Source organism: Paroedura picta, chromosome 2 (genome assembly GCF_049243985.1).
Source record: "Paroedura picta isolate Pp20150507F chromosome 2, Ppicta_v3.0, whole genome shotgun sequence".
NCBI lineage: Eukaryota > Metazoa > Chordata > Lepidosauria > Squamata > Gekkonidae > Paroedura > Paroedura picta.
The window spans coordinates 91,140,928-91,152,938 of NC_135370.1; the positions used below are offsets into that span (position 1 = coordinate 91,140,928).

At 40.1% G+C, this 12,011-nt stretch overlaps 1 protein-coding gene across 2 annotated transcripts in view; it reads left to right on the forward strand.

The window, feature by feature from the left end:
- Window positions 1-11,721, forward strand: part of HPS5 (HPS5 biogenesis of lysosomal organelles complex 2 subunit 2) — a 42,463-nt gene extending 30,742 nt beyond the window's left edge. For both annotated transcript variants that reach the window (XM_077321580.1, XM_077321579.1), the window contains exons 17-23: window positions 2,534-2,654; window positions 2,962-3,117; window positions 3,413-3,532; window positions 5,909-6,022; window positions 6,935-7,041; window positions 8,753-9,038; window positions 11,450-11,721. In XM_077321580.1, the coding sequence (XP_077177695.1) occupies window positions 2,534-2,654; window positions 2,962-3,117; window positions 3,413-3,532; window positions 5,909-6,022; window positions 6,935-7,041; window positions 8,753-9,038; window positions 11,450-11,510 (965 nt within the window). In that variant the 3' untranslated portion in view covers window positions 11,511-11,721. The remainder of the gene's footprint in view (window positions 1-2,533; window positions 2,655-2,961; window positions 3,118-3,412; window positions 3,533-5,908; window positions 6,023-6,934; window positions 7,042-8,752; window positions 9,039-11,449) is intronic.
- The last annotated feature ends 290 nt before the right edge of the window (window positions 11,722-12,011 follow it).

Sequence of the window (12,011 nt, forward strand, 5' to 3'; positions counted from 1 at the left end):
TACAGAAAACAGTTCAATCAGAAGCATAAGATATTAAATAAACAATGTAATAGGACTAGGAAAATTGGAAAATATGCCAATTTGAAAAAATGGAAATTGGGATAAATGCAAACAAACTGTCATGGCATGACATACCATAATGCAAAAAATGGATTACAAAGGCAGTCAATAACGCAGAAAAAGCAAAAGTGATGCATACAACAAACATTGTAATAAGCTCACCGTTCTTTTATCTTAGAAATGTGACCCCCTGAACTATTTCATTTATAGGTAGGTTTTCTTTCAAAGAAGATTTATTTAAAACTAGATTCAAAGCCTGTTCGTGAGAACAGGCTTTGAAAGCCCCCCCTCCCTGCTGTGGCCGCCCAGCAGACACACAGAGGTGGCATTGCCCCCATGTGCAGCGTTTCTAGGCCCAAGGGAAAGGCCTGCTCTCTCCCCCCCCCCAGCAGCAGTGTAGCCTTCCCCTCGGGCCTAGAAGCACACCCGGGGCCCCTCACCCGGACTGATCCCGCCCACTCTGCCCACTTACCCCTTAGCAAAATATGAAGGTGGAAAGATATTCAAAGCCTTCTAAGAAGCATCTCAGAAATTGAAAGAGGTACAAGTTACCTTAGTGTCCTTTCTGCCCTTTTTGGGCAAGGCATTTGAGAGAGAGGTGACTCCAGGTGGTCTTGGATAACTAAACTGCTAAACCGTTTTTCAGATCGGCTCCAGCCGGCTGTAGGCCAGCTGTTTGCTTTAGTTGATGATATCTACCTGAATAGCAAGTATCATGCCTTGTTGTTGCTCCTATTGGATTTATAAGCAGACTTAACACAGTGGATCATGCCACTTTGTTAATATATTTAGAGGGGGAAATGGAGGCAGCAGAGGATGTACTTCAGACTCGTTGACATTTCTTACAGACCAGAGTCAAAGGTTTGCCATCAGAGACATGGCACTGTGAAATTTACCCTGTACGATTCTGTTCCCTGTGCTATTCAATTGGTACATTAAACCCTTAGGAGAACTCATTTGTAGTTTGGAAACTGAGTGTTATCTTCTGGTGATGGAGTAGAGGTCTTGAGCCACTTCCTGACCTGCTGCACATTTCAGCCATTCTGTAGTCACTTCATGGGGCAGCCAATAAAATGACTGCAGAATGAATTTTGGTCTGAATGACTGTAAATAAATATTGATTGACTGCAGAATGGCTGTAATATGCGTGCTCCAGCTAGCTACAGATAACAACTGAGCTGCAACACTCTATACCTGGGCTTCACAACGGCCACAAAAGGATTGGGTGGGAGTTAATTATTTTTAGTGACGTGACTTCCTGGGGCATGGCAGGAAGGTATAGCCTACTGACATTACTTCTGGGGTATTTTGAAGCCTGAATAATGTTTCAGGGGTTTCTGAATGGTAAAAAAGTTGAGAAAGGGTGTTCTATACCAACTGGAGTCTCCGAGATGACCCATGCAATATAATACTTCAGTCTTGATGTTACAGTGGCATGGATCCAGGTAGTCAGCACTGTTGAGTCAAGATAGGTGAACATTTTCTGAGCTCATCTCAGTTGGAAGAAAACATTTTTTCAGCTGCTTTAACTTTTTTTAGCAGTAATGCTGGATCCAATATAAAACAATGGATTTTAAATGAATATACCTTAATTTATCAGTAAACACCCACAAACTTATCTTGAACAATAGTTTCAGAGGATAGCCTTGTTGATCTGCAGTAGAACATTTTGGTTTGAGTCCTGTAGCTTGCTTGCTCACTCAATCACTCTTTCATTTCATTTCATTTCATTTGTATACTCCCCTCCCTTGCCCCCTCCCGAGGCTCAGGGCAGTTTACATGGAACCTAAAGGAACAATACATTGAACTTGGTTTTCTGTATCAAATAGAAATACAGCAATGGTAATAACAACAACAGAGTAACAATTTAACAGGATAACAGTAAAACAGGTCAATGGTTCAATTCAGGTACATGGATTCATGGTAGGGAGGTTCAAGGGTCTAGTGGGTATTGTTGGTTCCAGTTGACCTCAACCAAATGCCTGCCAGAGGAGCTTCCTTTTACAGGCCCTGCAGAACTGTTTTAGTTCAGTTAGGAACCTGATCTCCTCCGAGAGCTCATTCCACCAGGTGGGGGCAAAGGACAGAGAAGGCTGTGGCTCTGGTTGAGCTCAAGCAGGCTTCCTTGGGAACAGGGATCACTAGGCAGTTGGTGGTGGCAGAGCGCAAAGCTCTTTGAGGGGTGTAGGCAGAAAGCCAGTCCCTCAGGTACACTGGGCCCTGACCGCGTATGGCCTTGAATGTGATTACCAGAACCTTTAGTCTGATCCCAACAAAAGTTTCAGGGCATAAGCTTTTGAGTCAAAGCTTCCATCATAGGGCACAAATAATTAATAGAACAAGAGTTTGAGTGTATTGATACCTTTCAGTCTAACAAAGTTTAATTCTAGGTATAAGCTTTCGTGTGTATGCATGCTGCTTCAGATAACTCTTAGATACAAAGGTTTAAAATTTGTGTAATTCTTTCTTTCAGAATTAACTCTAAAGAGCCCAATCACTGTGGCAGTAGAAAATGGAGATATGTTTAAAACCCTGAAATTGTTGGTTGATCTGGGCCCCTGGGATACTCCTTTATTACTGGCCCATGCCCAAAGGTATACATTTTGTATCTTCTTTGAAAGGACCGTACTTTATATTTGATCCCTGGTGTAAGGAAGAATCTAATCCATCCTTTTGCATGTGTCAATGCAAGAGAAGTATTCCCTTTTTGTATTACAGCTGCGTGGACAAAGAACTATACAGATGAGCTGGGTGTGGTAATACTTTGGCGGGATAAAATACTTTTGGGGTAAAAATGCTTTGCTGTGATAATCTTTGTGATTATACATTTACTCGTTACAACATTGGAGAAGGGGGAAGAAACTGTTAAAATATGTTTTTGTCATTTCTTGTTTTGTATAGGCTTTATGAAAAATTTGGAGAAAATTCTCTAAGGCCCCTGATCAAGTTTTTTCCATCCATTTTGCCTTCTGACATCAAGCAAATTTGTAAAAGCAATCCTGAGCATTTTCTTGCATTTTTAGACAGTTTAATCAAATCAAAGGCTGAAGATGAACGGTACAGTGTGACCTTTCTTCCTCTGGGGAACAGAAGGAAAGGATGGGATGCAAGAGAATAAATAAAATGGGTTGGGCATTGCACATTTGGCTTTTCTTGTCTTCTGATTATTTCACTGGAATTTCTAAAAAGAGGAGCACTATTTAAATAAAGAATTTTGAGTGTGTTCTTTTGCTTTGAAATACAAAGTAAAAGTAAACCCATTCTCAGTGTATGGGATACTTAAAACTCTTTTTTCTTTGTTTGCATATCTAAACATTTCCTGGTATAATTGGTAAAAATAATGTATTTCTAGTTTGTCCTTCCTGAGATCTCTTCTCCATCCTGAATCATTACGATTGGATTGGTTATGTTTGGCAGTTTCTCATGATGCACCAAATGCAGCAAGTACCAGGGATGTCCAAGGAAGTCCAAGGTATGGGTTAGAGTTATCCAGGTTTGCTGTAATATCTTCCCAGTTTCTCACTGATTTATTGCAGAACTTATTTAGATGATTGATCACAATTTGCATCAGTGGTAATTGAACTTTGGAGGATAGGCTGAAGGGCTAATTCATAGTATGAAGTATCTAGCCCACATGTAAATTCTTTATTACTGCTTTTTAGTAAAAATATATATTCTCGTTCCCTCTCCTAGAAGTGGGCCAGAATAGTTTATGGATTGGGATAATTCATCTGTCTTTTCTTTCTTTATTCCTGACTTACAGGGCTTGAGTAGTTTCTTTCCATCTCAGCTAAGAATAAAAGGAAGAAAGGAAAAATTCAAGCCAGAGAGGAGAGCCCGTACAATGTTAGAGAAGGTGTTTTGTCATGAGCTGCCCAAACTCATGACCTAAACAAAGGGTATTTGTTGGTCTGGGATCCATTAGCATTTTAGTATTAAAATGTCTGGAGGAAGCTTGTTTCAGTGGGGTGTAAATGGCTTGATCTATTTCTCTCTAGACTCTATATCATGGACATTCAAATTAATAAATACAATTTTTACACACACTGAGTTTTGATTTTTCTTAAAGCAGCCAGCACTTTACAGTGTTGCAGTATTATGTGTGTCATTGAAACAGAGAATATGATACTGTGAAATTTTGTTACCACTTCAGACTTGGCTTCTGTAAGATCACAGGGGATCAAATGGAGGCAAATCTGTGGTGAATAATAGTAGCAAAATAAATCACCAGTGTTGCTTAGATCAGAAGAGGAAGCCTGACACAGAAATGGGTGTCTTTGTGGGGTCTTACCCTTTGAATTGCTGTGGCCTCTGAAAACTGTTTTTCAGGCTTGGTTTATCTTGTAGCTCCCTCCTTTGGGGGACCCGGGACCTGGGATTGAGATTGGGGATTAGTACCATCAGTATCCCCTCTCCACCTGCTTGTAGTAGGAGGGGGAGGTTGATTAGCCTATCTTGCCAGGTTAGCTTGCTAACCGATAATGTTATATTGTAATTGTTGCTGAGGGATTTTAATGGATTTTATTGGGGGTTTTAAAATGTTGTAACCCGCCACGAGCCGTAAGGGAGTGGCGGGCAATAAATCGAAAGATGATGATGATGATGATGATGATGATGATGATGATGATGATGATGATGATGATAATAATAGCTCCCTCCTTTGGTCACTGCTTGATCCTGATAAACTGGCTTGAAACTCTGTCTCTCAGTGCCCAGAATCAGAATCATAATGCCTGGACCCCAAACATTATGCCAAATTATATCAAAGCCCATTTTAAAAATGGGCTCAAAAAGAGGGTTCCAGCTGAGTGTAGCGGCCCAGCCAGCCAGCATAGTACCATGGAGCATGGCCAGCCACCCTCTCCTGCTCCCTGACAGACAGAATGGCACCTGCAGTGTGGGGTGGCCCAGCCAGTGACCTGAACCAGTGACGTGTGACATGGCCAGCCTTCTCTGCTTCCCAGTGAGCAGGAGACCTGGGAGCATGGCCGCCCAGCTATGGGAGCTGGGCTGCCAGGGCTGGTGCTTCTCCTACAGTGCTGTGGAACCCTGCTTGCCAGCCTCTACCACTCCCTGGTGGGCAGGAGGCCTCGGAGCATGGTGGCCCAGTTGTAAGAGCTGTTATCCACACGCAAACTGTTTTTTATTAGGGATACAAATACAGATATTACCAATGTGCATTCCTTCTGATATCAGTGGCTGGTGCAAAAAAAAAGAATTCATATTTAACCTGTTAGTTATACTTGATGATGGTACAGGCACATAAAGAAAACAATGAGTAGCTATAACTTTTTGAATAAAATCAAGTTGAAAAAGATCATAGGAGGACTTGGCACAGCAGATCTTTCCCTGTGTTCCCCTAGCAGCCCCAAAAAACTGCTGGAAGAAAGCAGGCAAAGGTCTGAGCTGCCATCTCCTCTGTGGACTTTTCCACTGGATCCACCTCTTTAAATGCCGAGTTTTTAATAGGTGTTCCATGTGTTTTCATGGGAATTCATAAACTGCCTTCCCCTTTTACCTCATTCCTTTCTTTTTGTTGTCTTGTAAAGAAAATTTTAGATGTAAGTTTCTTGGAGTAGGGATCTGTAATGCTATGGTTCAATAAAATGCCGTGTAAATTAATGGAAAAACAGGTTTTTATTTTACACATTTATTAAAATGTCTTTTGATCTTAATGTCTTAGCTTAAATTTTTGTGTTTTAGTAACAGATTTTATTTTGGATTAAAAATATGGCTATATGAAGAATCGTTTCATTGGAGGATCCTTTAAGAAAATATCTTTCATATTGTTAACATGCAATATTTCCAGGTAAATTTAATCTTTGACTTTGTGCTTTAATGTTTTCAGGCCACGGTCACATTTATTTACTTGGGGCTATAACCAACTGATTTCGCTGTTGCTTAAACTCCCGGCTGACATAATAACAAAAGAGAAGATGGCTGAAATCTGCAAAAATTATGGGTAAGATGAATTTTTTAATGAGGAATAAGATAAGATTGTTCTTGAGGGTGCATGCTGTTTTTTCTTTTGAGTTTGTTCAGCTTTGTCATCCAGGATACCTATTGTGTACGTGAATGTACAGTATAGTAGCTGGTGCTGCACCCATTAGAATATATAGTTAAAATCATTCAGGGTTACTGCTTGACTGCCTTTTCCAGGACAACCAATTAAAATTCTCAGTAGCACTAGTGAACAAAAATAGCACTAGTGAACAAAATGTTTCAGTTCAAAGTTTCTCTGCTTCTTTATTGCTCCTGTCTCTACCATCTCCATGGGCAATGTACTTATTACTAGAACTGAATAGAACAGGCACAAGGAAGTGTCACCACTTCCTTGTGCTGTCCTCCACATAACACCCCCTAAGAGGCAGAGCACAACTTCTCTGCATCCTTGGGCTTCTGCTAGGCCACTGGAAATATGAATGGCTGTACAGATTATATCAAAGCTGCCTGAAATATTAAAGTGCTCCTGTTTGAGTTATATGTAACTTTGCACCTTGACATTTTTGGCTGACTTTGTCCCTAGTTTGCAACTATTTTGTGGTTGGCTGTGTCTCCCACCTTGTGTCAGAATTCCAGAGCGCCTGTAGGCTTTAAAAGATTGGAGGGCCCTGTTTTAAACACTGTGGAAGGCATGTCTTGGGGGATAGGATGGCAACCACCCTCTTACCTCACTGTAGAGCTGACCATCATTGAGCTATTCATTGTTAGTTACCTATGCACTTGATAATATGATTTGTGAGCTGAATTCTTAATCTCATCTGGCGTGTATGCAAGAAACCACTTGGGCACACATCTCTTTGTCTTTTCATTTAATCTTGTAGTAATTTATGTTATAATTACTTTGACATGAAGAACACTTATATTTTTACAGTTTCTGGCCTGGATATCTTTCTCTTTGTTTGGGCCTGGATCGAAGAATTGAAGCTCTTACTAATATTGTTTATTTAGATGACATGAACTTGTTGGATGGAGAACATGGTCAGTAAACCTTAATTTGATTAAAGCTGAATTCCTGCTTATGTTAACTAAACTTTAGGTATATATTTTAAAGATCATGTATAAATGTACACAGCATAACCCTGGCTGGGTCTTTGTCTGCTGACAACGTATGGAATGTGCTTTCATCGCTGAAACCTAGTCCATCACCTGGCAGGCAAAATCTTTGACTGGGATTTCTCTAATTTCTGTGATACATTTTAGCAGCCTCACTGTGCAGATAATAATCCAAGCTGCTTTCAGGTCCATGCTGTTGTGAAAGACCCTGCCAGCCAGGTAATTGGCAGTGGCTTGGAGATGAAAGCACAATGAACATCTAGACCAGGCTAGATCACCTAGCTGCATTTTTTTATCTAGATTGTGTGGCTGCTTAAATATATGATAAACTGTGGTGCTTTAGCTAGGAGTGCATTGCCTTTTATGTTTACAGCCAGCATAGTTAGGCACTTCTGGATTTGGGGTTGGCAAATACGCTATTTTTATTCCTGAATCCAAAAGTTATCCAAGTGTAAAGAAGTGGGAACAAAGCACACCATAGACTAACAAGAACTTTTATTAACCATCTTCATCAGCTCTCAGTCACCAACAAAAACTCTGAACAGAAACCACTGTTTATATACCTATTTTTTCCTGCCCAAACTTCCCTCGGGGGCAGGAACAACATAATTTCACAATTAACCCTATAATAGCTTAATACATTAGACCAAGTATTTAATCCATTCGCATCTCTGTATTTTTTATTTACATGCAAACAATCTGTTTCTTGCTGGTCATTTCTTATCTCTGTTTATTTATTTTGTTAGTTACTTGCAGCTCAGGGCGGTTTACAATTGAAAGTTCATAATGTGGTACAGAAAATTTCATTGAAAACATATATCTCTAACAGTACAATTTACGACAGTAGAATATTTAACTTAACATTTCATGTTATAACTTTACAACTCAACCATTGTACATTGTTTACAGTGCTGTGCTTTGACATTTTTGTCCGTGAGACATGGTGGTGGAAGGGGCCTCTGGCCTCTGGTAGATGGAGTTATTTCATTGGCCTTGACTGAAAGCTTGGTGCAAGAGCTTCATTTTGCAGGTCCTGTGGAATTGTTTTAGCTGTGGCAGGGCCCTGATCTCTTCTGTGAGCTCATTCTACCAAGTGGGGGCCAGGACAATGAAAGCTACAGGCGACCTTTAGAATTTTTTTGGAGTTTTTAGGCAGCCAGTGGGGGGGGTTTTATTTCACATTTTTCTGCAAACCTAGAGCCTCTTTCAGATTTGTAAAATGATGTGTTTTGCCTGTTCACTATTCCAGTCACCACATTTAAGTATCCAAAGATATCCTGACTTTGCCGTTAGAATATAAGATGATAGGGATCCAAATGCATGTTGTGGACATTCCCGTTGCTCTGGTTATTGTGAGAATATTGATTTGTTAATTATAAGGAACAGGTATTTCTTACTAGTAATTCTCATGAGCCCTCCAGAATGCTGATTCTGGTGGGGTGCAAGTATTGTTTGAGCAGGGCAGGGGACCTGCAAAACCTGGTTTACTTTCATCATTGCCACTCTGTCCCAGGCCACATGTTCGTTAGTTTGTTTCCCAACCTAAGTCATGTAATCTTCAGTATCGATGTTCTGGAGGCCTTGGGCAGCAAAGTGACCTGATTTTTTAAAACCATGAACATTCTTTCAATTTCAGGGGCAGTGCCAGAGACAGTGGAAGAATGGAGGTTTCTCCTCAATCTTGTGAAGAGTCACCACAGCAGTGTCCCTCATCTTGCTATGCAGAATGGCAGTGCTGTTAGTAATGGCGCTCCAAACTGGTCAAAGTGTATTACTGTTGAAAATGTGGCTCTTCTGTTGGCTAAAATAAACGGCCCAGATCGTGCTGTGCTATTATTGCAGGAATGTGGCCTAATGACAGAGTTATCTGAAAAATTTGCCAAAGTCTGTGAGATATTAAGAATTGCTGAAAAAAGGCAAAGGTACGTTTAGAGATAATGGATTCTTGTTATCATTTTAGAATCTTCTACAGCAGTGTTTCCCAACCTTTTTATCACTGGGGACCGGTCAACACTTGACAATTTTGCTGAGGCCTGGGGGGTGGGTAGTCTGCCCCCAAAGCAGCAGCCGGGGAGGAGGAGCCGCGGCCCAGTACCAACTGATCCACGAACTGGTCCCGGTTCCTGGACCGGGGGTTGGGGACCGCTGTTCTACAGGATGAGGCTTATCTGGACATGCCAACGCCTTCTGAATAACACCAATGCCAATATTACCAAAGAAGTTGCCAGATTCCTTACTGTTGTTAAGGACCAATTCTAATTCTTAATTGTCTTTTAATCTCCATGGTATCTCTGTTTATTTATCAATTTTATGCTACTTACTAATTGTAATAGTTGACTGTTTGCTATGATGGTTGTATCAATTACTCCCAATCTATTTCTGATTTTACTGTTTCAATATTATCACCGATCTTATTATAATTTTACCGTTATGTCTGATTCAATTGTTATGTTTCAGTGACTGATATGCCAATGAAGACTGACTTACTTTAGATTTTTTTTAAACTGCTGGATTTCCCAGCATTTATTGAGTTTATGAAAAGAAATGACAAAATAAAAGAACAGAAAAGATTATACAGTTAAGATATATCGATTACCCTGCTCTCTTATTAATACAGATATAACTATGTGGCTAAATACTGTGTAAAATACCCCCAATGTTCTTCATGTTCTTCTGCTGGTCTATCATTTATTATATTAGTAAGCTTCGCCATTTTCGCCAGTTCCCCCAGTTTTTCAATCCAGTCCGTCATTTTTGTAAGCCGTGACTTATTTTTTATAATTAAATACAATTGACATTAAGCTGAAGAACTTCAAATTTCTGTCCAGATTTTTATACTGGCAAAATAAATTGAAAGGCAAAAAACCACTCTGGTGCAGGAAAACATTCAACTTAAATGTGCTTAAAGGTAATTTCAAATTGTCCCAATTCCAATAAATACAATCTTCCCATATAAAATATTACACACTCCACATCTAGTAAAAACATTAGGTTAAATCACTTACCCAGTCAAGCCAGTTATTGGCCCATTATGCATGGGGGGGATAGTGTGTATTCGGAGTGGAATGGCGGCGACTAAAATCATCGATAACGCACGGAGCCCGCTGCAACCGGCCACAGATTCGGTGCATGCCGCCGAAAAAGCCGCGAAAAGTTAGCGAAAAGCAGAAGAAAGAGCAGCTTCCAGGTGACCGGGGCAAAACTAGAGGCATCGCCGGGGTTGCGGCGTGCATAATCGGTTACTCTGGGTTTTGCTGCCATTGTGTCCCATCCCGTGCATAAGCGGTTTGCTTCGCTTCTTCCCCCTCTGCATTTTCCATGTGCCCGAAATCGCTGTTTCAGCGGCCGTGCATAATGGGCCATTCCTGTGTTTCCCGTTGCTTAATTTGTGTCAGTTTTTGTATCTTTAACACAAAAAGATTATGCACTTTTGCGAGTTCCTAGAGATAGGCTGATTTTGGCTGATTCATGAAGCAGTTTTCATGAATGGAAGAACCACCACAAACTTTCATTAATTTTTATGCAGTTCATGGTGGTTCATGCTTTCTTCACGCAAAAAAAAAAACCACAGCTTTTTTTGGTTTTAATGGGTGGGAGTCATCTAAACTATGCTTTCTTCTCCCTGGAAAAGGAGCCTTTTCAAAAAAAATCATTTTAAACAGTTGAGCCACAGGAGCAGGCTGCCCCTGAAGCTTGACTGTTTTCATTCTAGATAGCTGATCTGTGGCTCCCATTTCTCAGTAGTTTAGATCTGAACTGTCAGAGCAGGCTGTCCTGTGACTCAGCTGTTTCAACTTATGAACCCCATAAACCTAATTCATTTTGTGGCTCACCCACAAGCAGAATATGCCCATCCCTAGAAGTTGCTTATCACATAATAAAAACATATATGCATATTTGCTAAAGGAATTGAAGTATGTTTTAGAAGGACTAAGAAGCATGACTGAACAGCTATTCCCTTCCACATATCTCTGGAAAGTGGTCCCAGGAAGATAACAGAAAATGTACAAAGCTTTTGGAACTGATGTTATTGTCATAATAACCATCTGCTGATTAACTGTAGCCTTGGTACACTCCCAAGCAATTCTACTTGGAAGTAAGACCCATGTTATTTAATGGGTTTACTCCAAGGAAAATATTATTAAAGGAGAAGTTATGAGGTATAAATTCTGTGAATCAAAACTGTTGAGCTGTAGTAATCTATGCACAAACAATTGTAAATTCAATTTGAGGTTCAGTTGATTTGATAAAAGTTGGAGGATAAAAATGAGAGCTTCATCATGTCTTTACAATAATTTAATTTCTTTTTCCTTCCACTCCATTTTTGTTGCAGAGCCCTGATTCAGTCCATGCTGGAAAGATGTGATCGATTTTTGTGGTCTCAACAAGCATAACAAATAGTTTTGAAAGATAATGATGGTTATCATATATTGCAAGAACTATACCCGTTTCCAGAAAAGTCAAAAATGGTGCATTGGTCATTTTACACAAAAATTAGTGGTAAAGAAGCTTTTAAAAATATTTTCAAGTGTTGGTATATTGGAAAACCGAATATGCATTTGAGAATGTTTTTTGCCAGTTGCTTAATAAAAGTGTTAAATTATATTTCTGTGAGCACCTTAGAAGTATCTGTATATGTTAAACTAGTTGAATTATCAGTATCAACTTTATATGAGAATGGGATTCCTTGTGAACAATCTCTGCCCATATAATCAATGCAGTTATTTTGACAATGTCAAAAGCATGACAATCTTTATGTTGTTGTTATGTGCGAAGTCGTGTCCGACCCATCGCGACCCCATGGACAATGATCCTCCAGGCCTTCCTGTCCTCTACCATTCCCTGGAGTCCTTTTAAGTTTGCACCTACTGCTTCAGTGACTCCATCCATCCACC